Source organism: Mustela nigripes, chromosome 7 (assembly GCF_022355385.1).
Source record: "Mustela nigripes isolate SB6536 chromosome 7, MUSNIG.SB6536, whole genome shotgun sequence".
Lineage (NCBI taxonomy): Eukaryota > Metazoa > Chordata > Mammalia > Carnivora > Mustelidae > Mustela > Mustela nigripes.
The window spans coordinates 96,163,970-96,191,581 of record NC_081563.1 but is presented as its reverse complement, the minus strand read 5'-3'; the positions used below and the strand labels follow the sequence as shown (position 1 = coordinate 96,191,581).

The following is a 27,612-nucleotide window of genomic DNA, read 5'->3' as shown; positions in this document are numbered from 1 at the left end:
GGAAGGAGCACTATACATATATATATATATATATATATATATATATATATATATATATGATATAAAATAGTCTATTTTAAGTTCATAACAGCTTAGCTTGAATATATTCTAAAGGTCTAGATTTTTACTCCCTCCACCCCCATGTTTTGGGTTTTTGATATCATATGTTACATCTTATGTTGTGTATCCCTTAACTATTCATTGAAGTTATATCTATTTTTGCTACCTTTGTTTTTTAACCTTCATCCTAGCTTTATAAGTATAATCCACTACCTTTACTATATGTTTACCTTTACCATTGAGTTTTTACTTCCATATATTTTTTTGTTGCTAATTAGTACACTTTATTATATTTCTTGTAAGGCCAATTTCATGATGATGAACTCCTTTAGCTTTTGCTTGTCTGGGAAATTCTTCATTTCTCAATTCTGAGTGATAGCCTTGGTGGCCAGAGGTTTCTTGGTTGGAAGTGTGTTCCTTTCAGCACTTTCCATGTATCCTGTCACTCTCTTCTGGCCTGTAAAGATTCTACTGAAAAATCTACTGATCATTTTAAGGTTGCTCCCTTTTTATTTATCCTTGATATGTTCCAGTTGTTGAGAGTGTACCAAAAGCCTGTCAGTGTTCCAAAAGGAGAATTCATTCATTGCCGACTTTCAGGTTGATTGGAAGCCAGTTGTTTTTCTCTTGCTGTTTTAAGATTCTCTCTTTTTCTTCAACTTTTGGTGTTCTAAATGCATATGCATATTTTTGAGTTTATCTAATTTGGAACAATCTGTGCTTTCTGGATTTGGATGTCTGTTTCCTTCCCCAGGTTAGGAAAGTTCTCAGCCATTGTTTCTTCAAATGAGTTTTTTTGCCCTGTTCCCTTTCTTGTTTCTTCTGGGACTCCTATAGTGTGAATTTTATTCTGTTTGATGTCCCATAGATCCCTTAAGCTATCTTCACTTTTTACATTTCTTTTTCTCTTCACTGCTCTGTGTGGGTGAGTCCCATTGCCAGTCTTCCACATCACTGATTCTTTCTTCTGCTTCATCTAGTCTGCTGGTGAACCCCTCTGTATATATTTCAGTTCGGTTATTGTATTCTTCAGTTCTGTGACTTCTGTTTGGTACTTTCTAATATTGCCTATCTCTGTTGAAGTTCTCACTGTGGTCATTCCTACTTCTCCCAAGTTTGATGAGCATCTTTATGACCATCACTTTGAACTCTTAATCAGGTAAGTTACTCATCTTCATTTTATTAAGAGTTTTTCTGAGGTTTTGTCTTGTTCTTTCATTTGAAACATATTCTTGTTTACTTATTTTGCTTAACTCTGTCTGTATTTGTTTCTGTGTTTTAGGCAAAACAGCTAACTTTCCCAATCTTAAAGGAGTGACCTTGTGTAGGGAACATATTTTTTAACCTTCCCTAGGTCTTGGTTGTCTCTCAACCCTTTGTGATTGTCTAAGCAGCCTGATTTATTCTTGATATGTCCCAGTTGTTGAGAGTGTACAAAAAGCCTGTCAGTGTTCCAAAGGGAGACTTCATTCATTGCCGACTTTCAGGCTGTTTGGAAGCCAGACTCTCAAGTAGACCCACAAGCAGTAGCTTTCAGGGTATGCAAATAGATGCAGTTCTGTGCAACTGCAGCATAAATCCTGCTGGCCTTCAGACGAGGTAGTTTGGAAATGTCTCTTGGGTGACATTTATAAAATTTGGGGCTTCAAATGAGTGTGTAAGCTCATTTCTGGGAATTACGGGCAAGCTATAACAAGGCTGAGGGAGAGCACAAAGCTGGCATCCCTTGGCCTACTTTCTCTGAGAATACTCCATAGCTGCTAGATGTGTGGTGTCTGAGGCCTGCCCCTCAGGCTGGAGCTCCAGGACAAGTACATACGCCTTTTACACAGAAAGAATGGGGTGTGTTTCAGGTCACTGTCTGTGCCATGCCCTTGGGGGTGGTAGCCTGCCAAGAACCAGCTCCATGATTGTTACAGTTCCATGGGACCCAAGAACAGAAGCCTCCCTGGCTACCAGAGCCATGTGATCAAGGAGAGCATCCCGTGTCATCTGCGCATGCCCGAAAGTTTTAGCAAGGCAGCAGGAAAGTGCAGGGCTGGGGTGTGCCTGCTGGCTTTAGTGTGCAGCAGGGGAGCACAGGGCCGCATGTGCCTGCTGGTTTTAGTGGGGCAGTGGAAGAGTGCAGGGACTGTGTGTGCCTCCTGGTACTAACAAAGGAAATAGGGAGCACAAAAATGACACCTCTCAGGCCTTTGTCTCTGGAAGGAGTTCCAACAGGCTCCTTTCCCCTCCAGGAGATGCTTTAAGATTAGCAAATGAATCTCCTTCACATATGATGTAAGTAGTTTTGAAACTGCTGCTTTTACACTGGGCCCCAGGGTGAGTGAGTCTACATGTGACCCCTTCCAGAGCAATATCTTTAGGTCCCTTCAGCCCTTCAGGTCTCTATGGGTATAAGCCCCGTGGTTTTCAAAGACAGGAGATTTGGGGCCTCATCTCTTTGGAACAGGTCCCGAGAATTGGGGTATCTGCGGTGGGGCACTAACCCCTCACTCCTCAAGGAGAAGCTCCATATTTGTGAGATCTCTCCCAATCATGGGTCACTGTTCCAGGGTGAGGCTTTTGGTAAGACTGCATCTCTGCCTGTCCTACCATTTTGATGTGGCCCCTATTGCTTGTTGTGAAGGAGGCATCCAGCTCATTTTGAGGTCTTTTTCAGAGGAAATTATTCCATATGTAGCTCTACATTTGGTGTGTCTGTGGGAGGAGAGGAGTTCAGGATCTTTCTATGTCTCCATCTTAGACACCCCATCTTTTTGCACATTTCAAATTAAATGCATTTAGAATATAACTTTGTATTGTCTCTGGTTAATGAAAATATCAGTGATTTTTACCATAGTCTCTATACTATTTTGCATGTGTTTTACTGATTTTTTAAAATGAAATAAGTTACTTCTATAATCAATCAAACCCTAAGGATATATATAGATAGATATACTAGATATTATTTAATATATATGTGATATTTTATAATTTTATCTTCATTCAATATGAATGAATATTCATATTCATAAAATATGAATACATATTTTAGTACTTTAACCTAAAAAACATATCTCTCCTCCTCCAGGTCTATTAAAATAAGATTAGCCACTTTGTTGGATACTCCTGGTGTTGAAAATCTTGTTAGCACGCTCATGCTGAAAAAGAGTATATTGGAGGATTTAAAGCAATACAATGAGGCTCGCAAAGACCATGTAAGTACCTGCTATGACCAGATTGCCTTCCTTTTCCTTGTAATATGGACCATTATGACCCACATAGGTTCAACCTTGAAGTTTCCTTCAATCTCAGTTGGGGATAGTTGGAGAATTGTATGGTGGTGGGAAGTAGGCAGAGGTGAAGTTGGAAGATGGGAACAAGAAAAGAAGAACTGAGAAGACTGGGGTTTAAGGATGTGAGGGTGTTCTTTTCACTGGTGGCCCCAAGGTGGGGTGCTGAACAGATATTCTAAACCCTTATCACAGGCGTGGAAAACCTGGACTTGGTCCGGACAAGTATCCTGAAACAGGATAGATCTCAGGGCTTAGAATAGGCAGATCTGACTGAGGTTAGGGAATGGTAGCTCAAGAATCTGTGGGTGCCTGGTGCTCACCTAGCAGCCCTGGATATCAGACTTAGGACAGTGGGACCCCATTTGACCTTACTGGGTGATGATTCTGGCTAGACTTCTTTGTTCAGCTGCCTACATTCTCAGGTAATGGATGGGCTGTCAAACACCTGTATGACAAGTGTTGCATTCTCTTTCTAGGATAGTAACTATACTATACCTTTACCCTGGCAAAGGCCAATCTCACAGTGGTCCTAATGTTAATACCGCTTTCTTAAGGACCATGACAGTTAACTTAACCCATGGAACAGTGAACGTAGTTAGAGAAATGCTTGGTTACTTTTTTGAAGTTTTATTGAACCATAACCAATAAACAGCTTGATATATTTCACAATTTGAATATACCGTGTAATCAATGAGCACCTGTTTCTAACCGCAGCCTGCTGAAGTCCCCCCCCATGCTCCCGTTCAGTTCCTTTCTCCTCAGGTTAATACCACCTTGACTTCCAAGATCATAAATTGGTTATGCCTGGTTTTGAACTTTATTAAAAGTGATCACATAGTATGTTTTCTGATATCAGGCTTTTTTGGCTCAGCACTACGTTTGTGAGATTCGCCCATATTGTGCTGTAAAGTATTTCATTGCATGAAGATAACAGAATTTATTTCTTCTTTCAACTGTCATTTGAGGGAGTTTCCAGTTAGTGGCTCTTTTGAATAGGCACTTTAGTTAAATTTTAAAGTCATCAAGAGGGAGACACCAAATACCTAAACCCAGTGAAATAGTTGCTATTTATCAAGGCATCAAATTAAAATAAAACTTCTCTTCAGCACATGTTTTTTTTGTTTTGGTTTGTCTTGATCTTTTAGTGTTTTTGATTTTTTTGCTCCTTTCCTCCTGACCTGCCAGTACAGTGTGACGAATCACCCTGACTCACAAAGTGTGGTTTAAGGAGTCAAAAGGGTCTTTGAGACTTAAATTTTCAGGTGTGTCTGTGAAGTAAAACCCATTTCCATCATAAGAGTAAGAAACTATTTTCCTTTTCCACTGTATTGATATTCACACTGATGGTGCAAACACAATGTGGGCAGAATCTTGAGAGCCTTAGTGTGAATCAAGGCCGTGGGCACCAGATTTCATTGGTTTCTTCATTGCCATTCACTCCTGGCAACAAGAGGGAAAGAGAGCCTAGCTAGTAAAGATAGCATTGCACATCAACAGACTGGCTAAAATACAGAGTGGCACCACTATATGCTAGGAGGGGGAATGCAGGGAAATAGGATAATCTGTATGTTGCCAGTAGGACTATAAAATGATATCATTGCTCTGGAAGACGTTTTGGCTATTTCTTCAAAAACCTCAGTGCAACAATCATATGACCTAGTAATTGCACTTCGGGCCATTTATCCCAGACAAATGAAGACACATACACGAATGTTCATAAGCAGTCAGAATTGGCCCAGATGTCCTTCAACAGGTGCATGGGTAAACTGTGACACATTCATGCCATGGAGTAACAGTTAACAGTACAAAGGAATGAATTGTTGGTGCGTGTATCAACTTGGATGTATCTACAGAGAATTGTGCTGATTTGAGGGGGCGGAGGGAAAGCTAAACCCTAAAGGTTAAATACTGTGTAATCCTGCTTACTTCACATTTTTGAAATAACACAGTTTTAGAAATGGGGAAGAGATTGTTGCCAGGGTTTAAGGATGAGAGGAGGGCAGGGAGTAGTTGGATATGGTTATTGTAGGGCAACCCCAAGGGATCTTTGTGTTGGAACCATTCAGTCTCTTGACTGTGGTAGTAGATACATGAACCTCTACAGAGGATAAAATTAGGTAGAACTTGACTCACATACACATAATCACATCAGTATGCATTCCCTGCTTGTCCTATCATACTAAAGTTTTGCAGAACATTACTGTGATGGGATACTGGGCAACGTGTATGAGGAATTTCTCTGTATTATTTCTTACAATTGCTTATGAGTCTACAGCTATCTCCATATAAATTTCAATTTAAAAAAAAAAAGGAAAAGCCAGTTTCATTCAAAGAAGTAAAAATTATTAACTTTATTAAACTTCAATCCTTAGGCACATGTATTTTCAGTATTCTGTTGTAGCAAAATGAGAAATGTACATAAAGCTCTTCTGCTGTAGACTTAAGTTGTTGGTTGTTCCCAAAAAATAATTTCTGCAATTGCTTGATCTTCATGTTGAACCAGCCACTGCTCTCATAGAACACCATTTTTACTTGAAAGAAAAGCTGGCAGACAAAATACGGTTACTCAGTCTTAGAAAGTTGGCAGACATTTTCTTTAAAATGAATGATAACTACTAAAAAGAAAGAAAAAGAAAGAAAGAAAGAAAGAAAGAAAGAAAGAAAGAAAGAAAGAAAGAAAGAAAGAAAGAAATTAAAAATAGAGCTTCCCTATGACCCTGCAGTTGCACTCTTGGGTATTTACCCCAAAGATACAGATGTAGTGAAAAGAAGGGCCATCTGTACCCCGATGTTTATAGCAACAATGGCCACGGTCGCCAAACTGGAAAGAACCAAGATGCCCTTCAATGGACGAATGGATAAGGAAGATGTGGTCCATATACACTATGGAGTATTATGCCTCCATCAGAAAGGATGAATACCCAACTTTTGTAGCAACGTGGACGGGACTGGAAGAGATTTTGCTGAGTGAAATAAGTCAAGCAGAGTCAATTATCATATGGTTTCACTTATTTGTGGAGCATAACAAATAGCATGGAGGACAAGGGGAGATGGAGAGGAGAAGGGAGTTGAGGGAAATTGGACGGGGAGGTGAACCATGAGAGACTGTGGACTCTGAAAAACAATCTGAGGGTTTTGAAGGGGTGGGGGGTGGGAGGTTGGGGGAACAAGGTGGTGGATATTAGAGAGGGCACGTATTGCATGGAGCACTGGGTGTGGTGCAAAAACAATACTGTTATGCTGAAAAGAAATAAAAAAAAATAAAAAGCCATATTGATCTATCAAAAAAATTTTTAAAAAGTAAATAAAAGTCCTGGATATCATCTTCTTAAAAAAAAAAAAAAAAAGAAGAATGAAGTGAGGCTGTCACTCCAAGGAAACCACTGACAGCATTTGTTCCCTCTGATAAAATCCAAGCTTTCAGTAAAAAATCAGAATTTTGGAAAATCAGTATCTCTCATCATGAACTTGACGGCTTCCAAAAACTTAAAAATTGTTCTAATGAGGCTGGTGGTGATATTACCAAATATGATACTTTGATTTTTTTGTCATAAGTCGCATTTGGGAAATCTATGTTAAGTTTGGTGAACCAATATTTTCCAGATATAACATGATGTTACAAAATCACCAATAGGTAAAAGATTCATTCAAATAACAGGATAGAGAGATGGGTTTTAACGTAACAATGTATACCAGTTTATTGATATGGTTTCCGATTCCACATTGCAGCTCATCTTCAAACAGTACCACTTGTTGAGTTTTGGTGGAACATCAGAGAAGACTATCCATAATTATCTGAAAAGATGACTTAAATACTTCTCTGTTTTCCAACTCTGTATCTTTGTGAAGACAGATTTTTTTTCATATATTTCAACCAAAATAACATATTGCAACAGATTGAATACAGAAGCAGATATGAGCATCCAGCTGTCTTCCATTAAGCCAGACATTAAAGAGATTTGCAAAAATATAAAACAATGCTACTTTTCTCTCTAAATATTTTTGTCAAATTTTAAATTTTGTTTTAATTAGTAAATTAAACAAAAATGAATAAACAAATTAAAATTTTTCTCAGTTTTAATTTCTAATGCAGAAACTACTGTTAGATAGCTGTTACACACATACCCCATGCTCTTCGGAGTCACAGGGACTAGGCATCCTGAGAACACAATTTTTAAGAACCACTGATGTAGAGCTAAAGAAAATGGATTCCAAGTCAAAGGGACTGTGGTTTAAATCACAGAGTCATCCCTTAGGAGCTGGAAATCTTGGCATGTTCCTCAGCCCCTGATCCTTATTTTCTTGTTAAAGTGAAATAGAGGTAGTGATAATATTTACCTTGTAGGAGTTGGCTTCAGTGAACACAGGGAAGACATTCAACTTAGTGCACAGTCCAGAGGTAAGTACTGGTGGATGTTGGCTCTGACTGTCATTGCCATTAGGTGACCATGCTTAAGGCTCACTATTGACTGCTTACAGAAACTTTGACAGTTATATTTTTAAGGGCCTTAAAATACATGCTTATCTTTTCAGGATGGAACACCAATGAAGGCATTTGTAGCTGAAGTTGCAGAACAAATAGTTGGCATTGCAGTGATCAGAGATGAAATGGTAAACTGTGAAATAGACATTGATTTCCTGGATTATGCCTTTTTATATCATGAATTAGCACACAATGCCTCTTTTTCATTTTTGCATATTTAATATGCAAAATGTCTTTTTTCTGAAGGCTATAATTTTTTTTGGAAGGATATAAATCATCATCTGCTTGCATCCCACTTGGTTGACTTTCAATATCCCATTTCTTTTTCAGTCTAAAATATGACAGAGAATATATGAAAATGTTCACATTTTAAGAATTCAGTTAACCTTCCATCAGGACCTCCCCCCAAAAAAGTCTTAACTGCTCTCCCCAAAGGATTACTACTATTAATAATTAGGCATCAGGGGCTCCTTGGTGGCTCAGTCCTTAAGCATCTGCCTTCAGCTGAGATCATGATCCTGGGGTCCTGGGTTCAAGCCCCGCAACAGGCTCCCTGCTCCACAGGAAACCTGTTCCTCCTTCTCCCATTCCCCCTGCTTGTGTTCCCTCTCTTGCTGTGTTTCTTTCTGTCAAATAAATAAAATCTTTAAAAAAAATAATTAGGCATCAATCCTTTTCTACAGTCTTCCTTGCATTTAATTGCATGCATTGTGTGTGTGTGTGTGTGTGTGTGGTATCAATGGGACATGTGATTTTATTTTTTTCCTAATGCACAGCCAGTTCTTCCTAAATATTTATTGCTGAATAGTTCATTCTTTTCCTGCTGATTTAAAATACCACCTTTACATGATGACATTTCCATGTGCCTGTGTCTATTTTTAAACCCTCTGTTCTGTTCTGTTCCGTGGATATTTTGTGTTGCTGTTGTTGATATCTGTTGTATTATTATGTACTTTGATATCTGGTAGGGGAGTCTTTTCTCACTCATCTTTCTTTTTTAATATAAATTTTCTTGCATTTAATTGGTTATTTCCTCTTCCAGATGAGCCTTATAACACTTACTATGAACTTATTTGCACCTTGGTGGTTTTTATAGAATAACTTAGGCCAACAGTTAAAATACTGATGGTGGTGTTGAATTCTTTTGGGTTCTTCAGTAAAGTTTTGTGGCTTTTAGCATACAGGTTTCTTGTGCCAGGTATTTTGTTTGCCCCCATAGGTTTACTCTCTGTTCTGTTCTGTCCTAGGGAGCCTGACCTGGTGGGCAACATCATGGGTGCCTTCACCCGTCATCCTCTAATTGGGTTTGGCCAATGGCGAACCCTGAGGAGAGGAAAGGAGGAGAGTGTGGTTGGGATGCCTTTAGCTGGCTTGTGTCTTTACTGAGTTCCTTGACCTTTCCAATGTGTCCTTTTTTCCAGGACCCTCTCAGTTTGGACTTTAGTAAGTAGTACATCCCATGCCACCCATCTAGGGGTGGTGATTGCTTGAAGTTTCTGCTACACTATCTTTACTGATGCCCTGCCCTGCCTTGTAAAGAGTCTTTTTGTTAAACCCATCTCCAGTTATCCTAATTTGAACATACCATCTGTTTCATGCTGAGACCCTGACTGACATAGTCCTAGACATTTATGATTTATTTCTACTTGTTTTATATTTTTCTAAGTATTGTGATTAAATACTTTTTTTTCCATTGTACTTTCTGAATGTTTATTTTGGTATGTGAGAAAAATACTAATTTTTGTACTGAGATCTTATATCCAGCCACCTTTTGGAAGTCTCTTACTAGTTCTGAGAGTTTTCAGATTCTCTTTTCTGGTACAGCATCATTTCTACCATATTCTATTGGTCAGAGCAGTTACAGAGCATGCTCAGATTCCAGGGTTAGAGAAATGCACTCCACTTCTTGATGTGGGTGTGGCAAGGTCTGTCTACCAAAGAGCACATGGGGTGCAAATTATTCTTGTGGCCATCTTTGGAAAATAAAATCTGCCACACCTCCTTCTAAAAGTATTTATATTTTATTCCTTTTTTGAGTTTTATTGTATGTTTAGAATACCATTGAGTAGTAGTGTTTATAATGGGTACTATTGAGGTGTTCTTGATTTTAATGGGAATGAGTCTATATTTTCCTCCATTTAGTATGTAATATTTGCTGCAGGTTTCTGGCATATATCCTTTATCAACTTAAAGAAGTTCTCCTCTCTTTCTAGTTTACTAAAAATTTTTATTCTGAATGAGTGTTGAATTTTATCAGATGTGCTTTTGACATTTATTCAGATGACCATATGGCTTTATTCCATTAATGTATCCTACACCATCCTTGTTCTTGGATTTGTTTTTCTTTTTGACTTGGTACATCTCTGAGTAATTCTTTTAGAAATATTGGTAGAAATATTGAGTAATTCTTTTAGAAATATTTAGAAATATTCTTTTAGAAATATTGGTACATACATACATATTCAAGACGTTTTCATTTTGTCTTCACCCTTGAGTACTCATTAGGCTGTTTATAGAATTCTTATTCCAACTCCTTCTCAACAGATTGTTGAAGTTTTTACTGTCATGGTCTTCCAGTGTCACTGATAAAATGTAATCTGATATAATTAAATTTTGTTTGTTTGCTTTCTGTCTTGATAATTAGTTTCCTTTCTATCTCCAAAATTCTGAAATTTACTAAAGAGTAACTTACGCCTCTTTTGAGTCTTGAAAATATCTTTCTTCTATCATTTCATAGTTTTTTCCCTTTTAGATTCTTCATTCTCTTCTTAAATTCCTTTTAAGAGGGATGTTGGACCTTTGGAATTGTCCTTCAGTGTCTCTTAACTTTCTTCTCACTTCTTTATCTCTTGTACTTCTTACTCTTTATTTTAGGGGACTTCCTTGATTTTGTCTTCTGGATCCCTAATTCATTCTTCAGCCATGTCCATTCTGTTATGCAGGCCTTCTGTCAGAATTTTCTTTTTAAAAGATTTTATTGAGAGAGAGAGAGAGAGAGAGCGAGAACAAGCATTATGGAGGAGAAGAAGGGGGGAAAGAATCTCAGAAAGGCTCCATGCTGAGCACAGAGCCTGACAAAGGGCTTATCTCACAACCATAAGATCATGATCTGAGCCGAAACTAAGAGTTGAACTGAGCAACCCAGGTGCCCCTCTATCTGAATTTTCATTTCAAGGTTCATATATTTAACTTCCAAGTCTCTCCCTTGTTTGTTTCTTGTTCCTTTTTGTAGCAGCTTGTTTGTTAATGTTATATGCAGTATCCTTCTTTGTATCTCTGAGGACACTGAGTAGAAGTTATTTCTAAAAAAAAAAAAAACCTCTCTTCTGTTCCTTTAGAGGAAGTTGTAGTTTCTCTATTCGGATCTTTTGCATTTGTCAGTTTTCCCCCAAAGTCATGAATGAAAGATTATAGTATCAGTATGGCTGCTGGCATGAGTATCCATGACAGATGTGCTTCCCCATTGCATCTGGGATGGGAGGGCTGCCCATCCCAGTCTTTAATTGGGAAGGGGCATCAGTTGTCTGGCTTCCTCTTGTAGTTTTCAATGTAGGTGATTCTGGCAGGTGGTAGGCAGGTTAAGAGGGTGTAAGCTAGTGTTAGAGAACTTTGATACATTTCTTTCCAGGATAAGACTCCTTCGCTTTTTTCTTTATTTTAAGATTTTTATTTATTTGACAGAAAGTGAGAGTGTGCACACATGTGTGCACACATGCAAGAGAGAGAGAGAGAGAGAATGAGCGGGAGGAGTGGGATAAGCAGGCTCCCCTCTGAGCAGGGAACCCGACTTGGGGCTTGATCCCAGGATCCTGAGATCATGACCTAAGCCAAAGGCAGATACCTAACCTACTGAGCCGCGCAGGCATCCCATAGACTACTTTTGTGTCCTCCATCACACCACCTCATACTTTAAAAATAATTTTTTGTTGTTATTTTAAGGGATTTGGGATGGGAAGAAAATGGCCCATATGCTGTTTTGAGCTAGTAACCTCTGTAGGCTCTTCACTCCTTGTTTTTCAATGATTTCTCAGCCCTACATTTTTTACTCATTTTCTCTTATAATGAGGGATGCCTTCTTGGTAATTAAAGAAAAGTCTTAGGATATTAAGACAATTATAGGGTCAGTGCAGATGGAAAGGTCAGTCCTTGCCAGAACTGCCCGGAGCAACCTTTCCTCTGTGCTTTGTGGCAGAGGCTGTAAAGACAAAGAACCTCCATGGGATTGAATACAGACTTGGTTTTCTGAACTTTCTAATGCCAGCTTTGCTGATCACAGAGCAAATCAGGCTCCTACTCCAATTCCTCTTTTTGAAAGTGTGCTTTTAGGACAATTCTACTGTAGAAAACAAGAAGACATAGAAGTGCTTTCCAATGTGTATGTACTTTGATATCTTCCTGCACACCAGGTGTGTTTACTGTTCTTGTCATGAGAGAAAGTCACACTCACTCTGGACGGCGCCCCCACCCCACCGTGTGCACTATGGGGAAGAGAAGCTGTGCACAGTTAGCAGAGCCCCTGCTTCTCTGCCCACAGTGTGGGGGTCCAGGAGTGATGGTTGGAACTAGAACCACAGAAGCCAAGCAAAATGTCTGATATTTTCTCGTATAAGTAAACACCAGTCCTTTAAATTACCTTAAATTACCTTCCACAGTCTAAAAATAGAATACTTGAGAGACATAGAAAGTTTAAGGAATGCCTATAGACAAGGTCTAGTCTTGTGGTTTTATTGTAGACCAACCCAACCCACGTGCCAGTCAAAGTATGCGACCTGTGGAACGGCACGTTTCCACATTAATGGGTGAAGAGAGGATGGTAAAGTCCAGAGAACACCAGTGGCGGTGTTTGTCCTGCTGCTGAGTTTTGTACGTGTTCAGTCAGTCACACTGACCAGCTGGTGCTCCCCTTCTCCAGCAGTGGTGACGAGCTGCCATCCTGTCACCTGGCCACTAGCAGAGACTCAAGGCTCTCTGGGTTTTTAACAGCCGTGACTGTAAGGAACCAATTCCAAAGCTGTGTTGTCACCCCTCAGAGACAAGCCATCAGAATTTTCAGGAAACGTAATTTTCCATTTTTAAAAACTGAACAGTGAAATGAGGTAGTAAATCACAGGAGACAAAAGCACGTTCCTAACTATAGTACCTCAGGTAATTTTTACAAGGTTTTTGTGACAAAATGCATGCCATTTGTTTAAAACATCCTTAGATGTCCTTTCCCCTCCTCTGTTTTAGGATGTAGAGTACATACGATCCCATTACAACATTGAAGATTTCATCTACTTCAGTCACCACCAGCGCGAAGAACATGGGCACTTGTACCACTTTGCCCTGAATCCTATCTTTCGGCACTACACCAAGTTTTTCCTAAAGGAGATCCTCCGTTTAGGCTTTAAGTCCTGTCTCTACTACCCTGTTTACCCGCAGGCCAGGGAAGGCAAGGTAAAAGAACGTCACCATTCATTCACTTTTCCAGCACGTCAACCTTCGCGACATCATCTGTGTTGTGTGCCATACTTCATTCCTGCCTCACTGAATGGATTCGGATTATAACATGCCTCTGAATTTCAAATGGCCACATTGGCCCTTTTATTTATTACACTATAGTGAAAAGTCCAGCAGACTGAATTTCAGAGACATTTATAACCATTATAATTAGTAGAACAATTTGTTGGCTTTTCCTAGTGACAAAAGAGACACTGAAAAGTGCAAAATTGCTCTAAGGGGCATGGAAGTCAAATAATTTCTGATGGGGCTTTAGTGAAATGCCAAAATTATCCTATTGAGTTCTTCAAGCAAAGAACACTCTTGTTTAAACTCATAGAACAAATCAGTTCAATCCTGTAAGATCGATGTGCTCTCAGCATTCCAAATAAACCCTGAAACAACTGCCATAAGAGGGATGGATAAAAAGCGGAGATGTATGAAGGTAATGTAATCTTTATGTAGCAAATACCTGTATAACTCTGCCCAACACATTTCGTAAACTAATCCTTTGGCAGTAAAAGCCATCTACAGTGTATCCAAACATGCACAGATAGCAAGCTCTTCATGTGCCTCAGTATTGCTTTCACTTATCCTGTTTAGTCTTCAGAGCACTTTTCACTAGCTAAATTATCTTCTATCATGAAAGCAGAAGTGATTGTCTGTCTTTTTTTTTCTTTTTTTAAAAGATTTTATATTTATTTGAGAGAGAGCAGAAGCAGGAGGAGCAGCAGAACAAGAGAGAGAGAAGCAGGTTACCCACTGACCAGGGAGCCGGACATGGGGCTCAGTCCCAGAACTCTGGGATCATGACCTGAGCTGAAGGCAGACCTTAGCTGACCGAGGCCCCCAGGTGCCCCTGTTTGTCTGTCTTGTTCAAAGTTGCATCCCAGTCCAAGTGCCGAGAAGGGTCACACACGTGTGCGTGCCCACATCAGTGTGTCTACACACACACATCACACAGACACGCACACACGCACACACAGTGTCCTGGTTGTTCCACAGGCAAGGGTCTCTTCAAGCTGGCTTCTCAAGGTCTTGCTTCTGGCAAGTCCATCCCTCCATCACTCAGCTCCATGTAGACTTGAAAGGGGATGAGACGCAATCAGTATGCCAGTGCGAAGTTGTCGCATCATGTCCCATTCATGACCAAAATCTTTCTCATGCTCTGCTCAGAGTCCAGGATGTTGTCATGTCTCTTCTTTGTTACCACAAATGAGCTAAGCAGATTTTTAAAATACTCTGATTCATTAAACTTAAAAACAGTCTAAAGGCTATCGGTACATTCCCCAAACCAGTAATTTTGCCAATGTATCTTATTTAACAAAAGCCTTCTGGGGAAGTACAGAGGAAATGGGGAAGAAGAAAAAAGTGGAAAAGATTTTCAGCAAGAGGTAGAATATGTTCTAATGATGATTTTTTTCCCTATCAAAATGCAGTGTGATAGACATGCGAATGTCTTAAATTTGAACTTAAGGAGATGGAAGGGAATGGTTCTGCTGGAAAATCCTGGTCCCGCACATTTTCTTTTTACTTTGCATTTGGCAGGTTGCCAATGCGGTGACCTTCAGGATGTGATATTAAATTCTTGACGTTTTATTCATGATGTTGCCTGCATGTGCCCAGTTGGGCCAGAAAGTCTTTTTGCATCCATAATAAAAAATAGTATCTTTGACATTTTGCTGAACATTTGCATATTTACCTCAATCGTGTACAGAATTTGGAACGTGTTACGCACTATTTCACGTAGCATATAGAAACACATTTGGAGACAGATTTTTCCTCTCTGCACTTCCAGCTGATTTACACATATACGTTTAAACAAGGGTCAGAAGCCATACCAGGTAATTTAGGTAAGAATTGACAAGTTCTGCTATAAATCCCTTGACTATAGTAAAAGTGAACATTGGGCTCTCATTATGAAGATGGTTTTACCCATACTTTCGTGGTAGGAGATCCTCCAGGAATAAAAGCAAAAACTCTGGCTAGGAATTCCTGGCTTCTGTTTTTCAGTGTGCAAGGTCAGGGTGTGAAGTTCAACAGTGAAGGATTTTAGAAATCCCTTTCTGAAGCTCTCAGAAATGGCTGGGGCTGGGGGGCTATCGAACAGCAGCTAAGTCATACGTAAACCATCTTATTTATTAAACTACACCTAGTTTTAGTTGAGTTTTACTTGTTTGTTTTCCAGTTTAAATTCCATAAACATGTCATTAGAAATTTTGGTGTCACAGTTTAATTCCTGAGGTTTAAGTGGTTGAAATACCCTGAGTTAGTTTCACCAGAACCCCCTCAGATTTCATAAATGTGAAAGGAATAAAAATCACCATGTTCAGTTTTCTCTGCCAAGTTTTAAAAATGGGGTAAAATGAATATTTAACACATTCTCCTAAAACATGATTTATCATAGTCTGTTACAGTAAGCATAAATCCGCCTCATAATTTAGCACTAATATAAGTCAAAATAATATGATACAATTTCCCTAACCCCCACCCCACTTTCCAGTTTCACCTTTTTGTTTTAAAACCCTTCTTTTTGTCAACAAAGATCCATTTGAAGTAGCTGTGCCTTTCACAAACAGGAGGATCTCCACGGCGGCGCTCAGCCTCCCCTCAGATGACATTTTTATCTATGTGCCTTCTTAAAGCAGCTTGTGCCAAACACGCAAAGGTTAACAGGACGCAGATAACAGAGCTTAATGGGGTCAAATCAAGCTGATTCATGATCACTATGGAGAAGAATATCCTCCTGGGGAAAATACTTGTACTGAAAAATCCCATAAACCAAACCACTTGTTTATCTGTCATTCCCACAGAGATAGTAATGTAATTACTCTCGTAATTATCTTCATTAGTGTCAGGCATTATCTACAATTCATTCCTCTGCTCGAAGAGTCTGTTTGTTTATTTGCTGATTTTTCCCCCCTCTACAATTTGGCCGAGTTCAGACTTTTGTATTTGTAAAGCCGCACGCAGGCATCTGTGCAGCACTGCCCTCACATTCTCTCCCCTAAAACAGAGATTGCTGTCTTTCAGTTCCAGAACTCCTCTGCCCACTCCCTGACATCCGCCCTTCATTACTTGGTTCCCGTGCGGCCACGACGACAGATTGTCTATCCTCTGGAAAAGCTTGGCATCAACGCTCCATCAAAGGCGGTCTCCAAGGATCCGGTGGGTAGCCGGGCGGCAGCAGGCAGGGAGGCGCCGAGCCAAGTCGCGCGGGCGTGGCAGATGGGGTAGCAGTGCCGTCTTCTAGGGAGTAGGCTGCTTCTTAATTACAGGGAGCCTGGAGCTCGTGCCCTTACAGGGGCTCCCTGCCCAGGCCCCCCTGCAGCCCTTTCCCTCAGGTGGTTCTTTCACAGAAACCTGAAACAGGGGTGGCCTGATCCCTGGACGACAGACCCCACGGGGACGCTTTATGTCTCTGCCCAGGTGGGTGGGAGTCAAACTCCCGACGTATTTCTGTTTTCTTTCTCCTTCCTCAAACGCAAGATCCCCCTTTCCACTGATGTTTTATTTGCAAGGCAGAAGTGGGCATTCATAAGTCGGACAAAGCTGACAGAGACAGCAGAGCCGGGTCTTAAGCTGGGTTTGCTTTAACCCCTCTGTGGGGAGCCAGGATGATTAACAGGACCCTATGAGCTGCCCAGGGGTGGCACGGGGCTTAGCCTTAAAATGAACAACCCCGGGATGCGTTTTATTACCAGAACAGAAGAAACCCAAATAGAACCTAGATTGCACTTTCACTGAAAATGTGCATGTGTGTGTACACACAGCCGTGTTCAATGAATTAGCTGGGAAAAAAACCCCACGATCTCGTCAAGTTGATGTGCATATGTGGGTTTGTAGTATTTGTAGGCACTTCCATTTAAATAAGTTGAAAAAAAAAATTCCCTCAGTGTGCTGACATTGGTCTGTTGTGAGAGAGGAAAGAGGAAAGTGGAAGGTTTAAACTCTCCAAAAGATTAGCCAAGGAGTTGCTCGATACGGTGCTCAAATAAAGAGCTTGGGCAACCCCAGCACTGCAGGAAATATGTCATTCTGCTGCCCCCAGCTCCCAGTCTGCAAATGGGTGCACTGGGTGGGGCGTGGGAGGGTCTCCATCAAGACCCGGCTGAGTGGCACCTGCTCACCGTAACCAAGGCTGCTTAAATCCTGCAATCATCCTTACATTTGTAAAATGGACAATAAATTTATATCTCTTTTCTGATAAGATCTAAATTTGTATTTGAGGAGTGACTAAAAATCAATAGCAGTTCTTTCCCTCCTTAACTCTTTATTAGGGAAAAGGTCAAGCATATACCGAAGTAGAGAGAACCAGATAAAGCAGGGCTTCTCATCCTGTCTGTGCTGAGGGACCTTATTCTCTCTTTTTTTTTTTAAAGGTACAATCCAACATAGACCAATAGCTTTGTAAAAGGTGAATTCCTTAAGAATGAGTTTAACAACAAAGGAAGACAGAACTCAAGTCCAATTATTTTCTTATTAGATCAAACAAACACAATTACGCTCTTCAATGGTTATAAAAGTTGCTGAATGCTTCTCTCCATCTCTGTGCTTACATCTTCCAAGACCAATGACAGTTTGCCCATGGGCACCTGTCTTAGACCCCATGTTGAGTAGCACTGAAACACGCAGATACTTGGCACTGAGCTTCAAAACTGTCCTCTTCTTGCAATTCTTAGCCAATTTTGAATCATCTACACCCCCACCCACTTCTCCTTCCTCTTTATCATTTTGAAGCAATTCTCAGATACATATATTTCATCCAGGATCATGGATAGGTTCTAGGTAGCAGGGCCCAGAGCACTGCAATTTACGGTTTGTTCATGCTGAAGGTAAGAGTGGCCAAGCCCATCTGGAGGACTTTTGGGACGGCTACCAGATGGGCTGTTTTCGGATTGGACTCCTTTGGAATGAAAGCCAAGACCTGCAGGTTTAGCACAAAGAGAGTGCCTTGAGGTCATAGAGGGTGGCTTCTTCTATCACGCCCTACAACAGCTTCCCTAGAGTCATGGTGACCCCAGGAGAAGGTGCCTCCCTTCCCAAGGATGCAGCTTCTGTGTCAGATCAAGTTACTGCCCTTTTGCACTCACTGCTGAGAATCCTTCAAGGATGGACAGACCATATTATTGGGCCAGGAGAAGCCCTCACGGGACTCCATTACCTTTAGCCCTTCCAAGGAAAGGCGGAATGCAAAGCTGTCACCTGGTTACCAAGAACAATGTTTTTATGAATACCAGCAACTTCTCCCCACCTCTACCCCAAGGAATCTCCAGAGCCTGGAGTTCCAGGTAGGGATAAAGCCAGAAAAACAAAACAAAAAAAACACATTTTGTTTCATTCAATACAATCTTATCATGACTTCCCAGGTTGGTATGAGTTAAAATCATTACTTACATTTCATAAACTTTTCTGTGGTAATCTCAGTGTGCCGTGTGTGCCCTGTAGAGCCGAAGCTCATTTCGAGGGACAGCAGAGATAGATTGTTTAAATCACTGGTCCAGGGAGACAACCACTTACCAGGCGGGTGGGGCTGGTGCTTGGTACCGCCATGTTGTGCCGTGTTGTCTATTGTATCTGTGAATTTTGACTTTTGTGGAAACACTTCTGCAGCTACTTATTGTACTCCTCCTTGAGAAGGTTCTAGTAAAGAATTAAATTAAGCAAACATGATTTAGTAAATATTTCAGAAATCTTAAAAGTTTTATCGAGGGATTATCAAGACCATAATCCACATGGGACAGGACTGGATACTCAAAAGTAAAAATGCTAAATTACATTATTTAAAATTTTTTTTTCTTTTCAACATTTTAGTTAGATTTCATGCTTTAGGCCAATTATCTGAGACAAGGGTGAGCCAAATAGAAATTTTCTAGGACGAATTTCTATAGAGTCTTAAAAGCATGGTTTTCTTAGGAGAGCAATAGTGTTGCAGCCATTGAACTTAGTGAAATTGAGTGACTGTCATTACTAAATGAACTCCTTTTATTTTCCCCTTCAAGTTTGCTATACCCCCTAGCAGATGGAGGTTATATGGCTCCTTCACCGTGTCCGCACATTTCCCTGGCTGGGTACTTGTCTTTCTTACCTTTTATCCTACTTAAACCATCTCAGGGTGACCATCCATTCCCTTGCTTTCACGAAGGAAGCCAGTCTTCAAGGGAACAGATCACTCCAGGCATGAGTAATGGGATAGAGAGTGTTTCATCTCGGTGGGTTGCCAATTTGAATCTGGCACAAGCCAGCAGTGATTGAAATTCATCACAGTTGGCAGGGAAATATGTCCCCACCCACCCCAAGGCCCTGGTGGTTTCTGCCTGGTTTGGATGATAGGTGTCTCTGCCGTAATACACCCTATTGTTGTATTAATTGACTGCCTGCCCCAGGTCTTAAGAAAGGACCTGGAAAACACATAAATGATTTTCATCACCTATTACAGAGGCAGGTCTCAAAGATTCATCATAATACCTCCACAGTCAACCAGTGTAGATTCATGGATAAGAGACAAGGTTTTTTTTTTTTCTGACCAAGACCATAACCACATGGGCCAGGCTTGGAAGACTCATTTCTCAGCTAGAATTGTCCATCTTGGTCTCACATTGTGAGAATTATTGCGACGTTTTTTTTTTTTTTTTTTTTGGTAATGAATCAGTGCATGGTCCACATGCATGAAAAGCACAGCCAGGGAAATACTCAGAATGTGGCTGAATTAATTGAATGGCCATATTAATGAAAGACTGTGGAGCAGTTTGAGCCACACTGACTGTGGGATGGTTCTATTTTCTTTCCTTGCCTGCTCCCACATAGGCATTCAGAGATAACTGTGACCCCTGCCCTCTGGAAGTTCACAAACTGGTGCTCGTGTTAATGTGGGGACTGTTGTGGCTAGATGAATGGGATGGGAGAGGGCCACACTGGCCCCGGTGTTGAGAGCCAGACTCAGGGGGAGGATCCACACTGGGTCTCCACCATCACTTGGTCAGGAATGCGTTTGTTCTGACACACTGTTTCATTTCAAATGAGTCTTACTTATGATATGAAATACCAGAAAATCTGCTTTGAGCTGAAACAGCTCCTATGCTCACTTCAGTCTCATACATGCTCCCCATCATTCATTTCGGTGTCTTTTGCCCTTCATCTTGGTTTATGGGATCCATAGAATTACAGTGTGAACTCATCTCTCTTTCTTTTCTTCCCCCCCAAATTTTTGGGACCAAACCAAGCTATTATCTTTCAGATGATGTAGGAATCTCATTTTCAGGGCAATCGATGCCTGTGGTTATTATTTGTGGTGGGTGGGTGGTTGATTAGTGATGGTCTTTTAAAGTCTTGACTAATGAATTCTTTGAGGCCTCCATGTTCCCTTTGTCCTTCTACAAAGGAAAATGACGATTTATTTACCCCCCCCCCCCCTTCTCAGAGCTAAGTGCTGGCCGGCTTTTTCCTGGTATGTGATCTCTCAAGAAGATGTCACTGACTGGCATTCAGTTACCCTTTGAATTGTCCCTTTTCATCTCGGCTGTTCTTCCCCAGTCCAGCGGTAATTACCATCTGATGGACTGTTACTGGATACTGTTTCACTTGTGCATCTGCTGCCCTAGGAAATTGCATTATTCTTCCAGCACCTGCTAAATTTTCCCCAGCTTGATTGTACCCCAACTCCTTCTTTAAACTTGGGAAATTTGGCTGCCCATGGTTAGACTCCACTGTTGTAGTTGTGGTCAGATTGTGTGGTGTATTTTGAAATCAGCCCTTTGGCTTCTCCTCGATAGAGGTTGCTAAAAATACGTACGCTTGTTTTTCAGCATCGTATATGCCCTGATCCTCTCAGTGTAACCATGGTGATAGGATCTTGAAATGAAATTAACGCACTTTAAATCACGCCTATGAGTCAAGGGTGATTTTTCAAGCCATTTCTTAGCCATTTGCACTACCTATAGGAAGTGCGTTTGAACCCTTTTCTCTGACATTCTTAGGATAGTTTATAGACATTCCTTCATGAGCTCTTTTTTTTCCTCCTTCAAACAGTACAAGTTCTGTGGTCATTTCATTCCAGTTCTCTGAACACTATCTAGTTTAGTATTATATGCAGTATACATGTATACAGCAGTATGACTCATGTGCATCAGTGATTTAGTCTCATTATTCTCATAATTCCTTCCTTTTAAATTTACAGAAAAATCGCAACAGCAGCGATTTCTCCCAACAGCCTTACTAAAGGCTTGCCATGAATCATCCCATTTGACGCTCCCATCAGCACGTGTGAAGAGTCACAGCTACTCCCCTCCTCAGGGTACCTAAAGATAACAGGCTTGCAGGGAAGGAGGGTAAATGACTTGTCCAAAGACTAATTCATTGGCAGAGCTTCAGATCTGGATGGTCTGCTGCCAGAACCCTGCCTTCAACCATCATGATATATATATTCTCTTATCTAAAAAGCAAAAGTGCTGCTATCACAAGTCATTGTAGGAAGACCAAAACTACAGAAAAAGAAGATGGCTTGACAGTAGACCTTTTGGTATCTCCCAGATCTCTGGCACCAGATCCTTAGTAAAAAGGTGACCCACAGATAACGGTCTTTCCCCCAGAGAGGTTTGGATTTTCCTCTTGGCTGAGTCCTTCATTCTTGATTCTGATTCTGGGCCAGCCTGACTCTGGCCGGGGCTTGCCTGGGAAGGAACAGATGCACAGGGCCAGGCTGGTGTGCCAGGGTCAATTTTTAAACACCCACTGATCAGGCTATTGGTACTTCTCTCTCTAGCTTATTGTTGCAAACCTTTTGAAATGATAGTGGCAGCTGCGGGGAAAGGAGGAAAAATTGGGGTCCCATACATAGGTTACGTTGTGTTATAAATTTCTCGATATTCAGTTCTGTGCTACATCGGGCTTCACAGTGTTCTTAGAAAGTGCTAGAATAAATGCCCTGGGAAAGAGACTGAAGGTTTGCCCGGGAGGCCAGGGATGGATAGGATATACTCTAGTGGCATAATTGACAAGCCTGGACATTGTTTAGAAATTGACCTGTGATCGAATGCCAGAATGAGATCTTCAGGGTGTGATAAGCTAAGACACTGTGAAAAGTAAAGTTACTTCTTAACAATCGCAACATCATCAAAAATCAATCCTACGTCTTATCCTCATTTTCTAAGATAGATATCATAGGACAATCACTGTCTCTCTCTCCCTCTCTCTGTGCTTTCCTCCCTCCCTTTCTCTTGAACAGCTTTATTGAGACATAAGTTATATGCCCTACAATTCACCCATTAAATTATGAAATTTATTAGTTTTTAGTATATTACACAGTTGGGCAAACAATACCATCTAATTTTAGAACTTTTTTTGTCACGCCAGGAAAGAAAGCCCTTAGTAGCTACTCTCTTTCCCCAGCCCTAGGCAATTAATGATTTATTTTCTGTTTCCATGAATCTGCCTACTGTGGACATTTTGTAGAAGTAGAGTTATACGATGTGGCATTTTGGGACTGTCTGCATTCACTTAGCATGTTTATAAGTTTCATCCATTTTCTTGTGTACTTGATTCCTTTTCTTTAAGATTTTATTTATTTACTTGGGAGAGAGATTGAGAGAGCAAGGGAACACAGAGGGAGAGGGAGAAGTAGACCCCTGCTGAGCAGGAAGCCTGATGTGGAACTCAATCCCAGGACCCTGAGATCATGACCTGAGCTGAAGGCAGATGCTTAACCACGGAGCCACCCAGTCGCCCCTACTTGATTCCTTCTTATTGCTGAAGAATACTCTATTATATGTGTCCGCTACATTTTACATTTTATTTATCCATTCATCAGTCAATGGACATTTGAGTTGTTTCCATCACATTGCAACGAACATTCCTGCACAGGTTTTTATGTGGCTATATGTTTTTGTTTCTCATGGGTGTGTATACCTAGGAGTAGGATTGCTCGTTCATATGGTAACTCTATGTTCAACATTTTGAGGATCTTCCAAACTGTTTACCCCAGTGACTGCACCATTTTACACTCTCTCATTCTTGGGTGAGACCCAGCATTCCTGCTAATAAGTGGCCAAGTGCTGGTCCACTCAAGGCCATGGCCAGGCAGTGTACCTAACTCTTCTTTCAGTTCGGAAGCAGGGCTTCTCCACCACTCCTGGAGAGCATCATTTTTGGTTGACTGTACACCCACAATACTAGCTTCAGTCATTCTGAAAGCAGAATTTTTCCTAAAATCTGATCTCTCCTGATCTTGTCTTCCTTGCCTTACCCTCGCTGGCTCATCAGCCTTCTATAGGCCTCCATGCACAGTTAGAAGAGCTCCAGCAGCAGGGGTGGGGAGGAGCCCATCCAAACCACAAGAGAGAAATGGAGAACTTTCTGGTATTTAAACCACCAGCCTGTCCTTTGTTTGAGTCCACCTTTCCTAGTGTTACCCCTTTTAAAACAGCTCCGAACAGGAAAAAAAAAAAAAAAAAAAGAGAGAGCGAGAGCGAGAGAGAGAGAGAGAGAGAGAGAGAGAATCCTGGGGCTTTCCTGGATGCTGATCAGGTTCTTGCCATAACCCTGTAGGAAGAAAAAAAAAAAATGCATTCTGTTCCCTGCAGAGCCAGAGTAATGAATACCACAGAGGTCCAAAAGCGCCTCGGGATACATCAGCTGCCTGCTCTTGCTCTGGAGGGCCCCAGCCAAGCCCGGCTCCTGGGTGGACCTGGGCTCCTTGGGGCAGGAACTGGCCTTCACGGCTAAGTGGCTTCTTCACAATCCGCCTTCAGGGAGGAAAAGGCAAGGCAGCACCAACAGGAGGCTTTGCTTTGTGTATTTTTAAATAGCTGGGGATATAAAATGACAAAGGGGACAATTAGCCCTGCAGATGTTGACTCTGACTCAGGAAGTTACTTCTTTTCCTCTTGATTAAAAAAAAAAAAAATAGGCTGTTACAAAAGCAGTCCATATTGATAGTAGAAATTTTAGGAAAAATCAATAGAAAATCCCTACAACCTGCAAGCCTCTCTCACTAGGTTACCTTTGTTAATATTTTGGTGTTTTTACTTTTAGCTTATTTTCTGTGGGGAAAAAAAAAATACATGGCGATCAAATACGGCATTTTGAAACACACTTTTACACTGAATATATCGTGAATGTCTTTGCATGTTACGAAGTATTCCAGAATGTCCCTTTAGTGGTTGCACTTGCCTTGTGATGAACGACCCCCTAACCGTCCGTGAGTACTTCCTGTGCTGGGCTCTGTGTCAGACACCTGCACGGATCGACTCACAGAAGTCGGGGTGTCATTGTCCCCGATTTGCAGGGGAGCAGGGGAGCAAACAGGTGAAGAGAGGTTCAGTTATGTAGCAGAGCATTAAGCCCAGCAGGACTTGTGGGACTAATGACAAAGCCGCTTGATTTCTGCCTTCTGCCGCTCTGTAAATGTGCTCTCTGTGGCCGGGTTTGCCGCCCCCGGCCCCCCCCCCCCCCCCCCCCACCCCCCCCCGGTTCCCAGGCAGAAAGTAGGCAAGGCCTGTGACTTTTCTGGTCAGTTTTAGGTAACAAAAGTTGCATGGGTCACCGCTCCAAATCACAGAACCTCATCTTCATTCCACGAAATGTCCAGTTTCATTTCCTGTAATAATCAAAACTCCATTTTCCTCTGAAGATTAGAGTTCCTGCTTCCCCAGCTGAAGCCTGGGGAAGGAGGGCAGAGAGGCCCTTTTCTCTCTAACTCACCAAGCTCCCACTTATTTAGCATCTCTTTAGCTTATTACAGTTCGGGGTATTTTTCTTTAAGCCTGTTAGTTTCTTGTTATTTAGCTATATTCCTGGTCCTTGTGAAACTGGGGGGCCAGGGCAGGGAGGAGGGGCGGCCTGGGGGTGGTGGATTCCTTCTGTGACTGCTGTTGTCATTGGATAGCTCCTGCTCTCTGGGCCGGACTCCTCTTCTCATAGCCGTGCTTGGTTTCCTCAGAGATTCCCGTCACTGGGGACCTCCCACCCCCAACCCCTCGTGCAGGCAAGAACCCTCTAGCTCTGGGGCGCCTGAGTGGTTCAGTGGGTAAAGCCTCTGCCTTCAGCTCAGGTCATGATCTCAGGGTCCTGGGATCAAGCCCTGCATCAGGCTTTCTGCTAGGTGGGGAGGGGAGCCTGCTTCCCCCTCTCTCTGCCTGTCTCTCTGCCTACTTGTGATCTCTGTCTGTCAAATAAATAAATAAAATCTTAAAAACAAAACAAAACAAACCAAAAACCCTCTAGCTCTGCAGCCTGAGTCTTAATCTCCCCTCAAGATGGCCCCCTAGGAAAAACCTCTGATAAAAGTCCACACCTGTCAACAGATGGCCGCTGCAGGCCACCTTCACTTCGTTGCCCAGCAGCAGCCACCCACCTGACGTGCCCTTCAGATCTCTCGGGCAGAAATCACGTAGCAGTCCACTGTGGGAGCTCATGTGAGGGTGGCTGAGGGCCCCCATGCCCTTTTTTTGAGACTTAAAGTGAAAGACAAGGCCATCCCCATGTCTCCTCTTTGGGGTGGGGTGGCATCTGACCCACAGCAGATCATTGTAGCTCACTGAGGAAATCTCCAGAAGAATCTTCTCTTATATCTATTTTTCTTACCCTTTTATATTCTCATTGTGAGTGACAGCTTTAAAAGTCATTTAACCAGTACTTGTTCACCTGCTTTGACATTCTTCACAAGAAGAGTTTCTTTGGAATGTAGCACCCATTGTCTTCAGCTTCTGATGTCCTGTGTGACATAACTTACCCGAGGCTAGACAGCTGCCAGGCGCAGGCTTTGGGACAGCAGCATCCTGTGCCAGATCCCAAGATTCACCACTGGTGTTGCTAGCCAATTCCCTAATGTTGGTCATTTCAGTCTTTATCCAAATTATATCATTATGAACAATGCTGCCATGTCCATTCTTGTTATTTTTGAGGATATTCATCATTATGTCCTTTCAGCAAATTCCTGGAAACTGTTTTGCTAGGTCAAAGGTAAAGCTACTCTTTCTGGAATCAAAAAACATGAAGTTTTAGAATTTAGGAAAATAAAAATTATGATTCCCTCCTTTGAAAAGATCATTTCTCTTTGCAGTGGGTTTGCTTTGTCTAAGTAAACCACCAGCATGCAGGAAGCCCTTTTTTATTGTCAGATATAAATGTTTGGAGTCAGATAATGAGGTCTATTTTCCCATTTTTCTTGGGCTCCACTGAATCTCTCCATGGAGTCTCCACTCCACCTGAAGGGAGAAGTAATCTCCATCAGTTCCAAGTAAATTTTACCATTTAATGTTTAAATGGAGTTCATTCAGGAATTTTCCCCCCCCCCCCCCCCCCCACCCCAGTGGGGAAGACATTACAGTTCTTGAGAGCCCATGAAGCATCTTGGCATCACGGAGGCATGGAGGGGTTGGGGAGCCATGGTCTGGTGCTCAGAACTTCAGCTTGTCCTAACACATCCCTTATTTTGTCATCCAGGTCCCCAGCTGGCCCTTAACTACTTACAGTGGGGACATTCTCTTCGTGGCCTTGAGAACTGTTCGAGTCAGGCAGGCTGTTGACTGGAGTGTGCTCTTCCTGTCTGTCTTTCTCAGTATATATCCTTCCCCCCCACACCCCGCTGTCTCTTTCTTTCACCCCCTATGCTTCCCTCTCTGGCTCTCTCCCTCTGGCCCCCCTCTGGGCTTTGGGAAGCTCATGACCTGCCTCATCTTCTTTCTTGCCCTGACACCGCCCTCAACCATCTCCACCCTTCTCGGAACAGGTGGCAAGGGCATCCCTGTGAGGCACAGATTGCTCTGCTCCCATATTCCCATGTTCTCCAGAACCTCTTTGAGGATCCTGTCCCTGTCTTCCACTTTCATGGCTTTAACCAGAGGGAAGGAGAGGCCTGTTCTATACTTGTCTCTCTTTCCCTCCTCTTTTCCTCCCTCTTCCGGTATAGGGAAGACAGACTTTGTTGTCACCATGTGTTCTTTTGAAATCTATCGTTTAAGAAGTGAGGCATCAACTCTGACTTCTGATACTCAAAAGTCAGGCTTTTCTGAGACTCAAAAATCTTCTCTCAATCTGCCATGAGTTTTGAAAAGAAGTGACCTACTCACTCTTCTGCAGCTGTCTGTCCAATGGCTGGTGTCCCCTGACTGCTTCCTGAAGATGTCAGGAGAAGTCATGAGTCAACAGGACAGGAATGAAATACATCTGTTAATATGAAGTAGTACTCCTCCATGATGATAACAATAATATACACACAGATTGCAGACCAAGAAGGCCCCTGTGGGGCTGGCTCACTGCCTCTGGCCAATGGAGGAATTAGAAAAACAAAGCTCCATTCATTATGAAGTGATTTTA

At 41.8% G+C, this 27,612-nt stretch overlaps 1 protein-coding gene across 1 annotated transcript in view; it reads left to right on the top strand.

The window, feature by feature from the left end:
• Nucleotides 1-27,612, top strand: part of CFAP61 (cilia and flagella associated protein 61) — a 281,559-nt gene that overhangs the window by 113,867 nt on the left and 140,080 nt on the right. The window contains exons 14-17 of the mRNA XM_059406453.1: nt 3,134-3,260; nt 7,872-7,949; nt 13,051-13,257; nt 16,333-16,467. Of these exons, the coding sequence (XP_059262436.1) occupies nt 3,134-3,260; nt 7,872-7,949; nt 13,051-13,257; nt 16,333-16,467 (547 nt within the window). The remainder of the gene's footprint in view (nt 1-3,133; nt 3,261-7,871; nt 7,950-13,050; nt 13,258-16,332; nt 16,468-27,612) is intronic.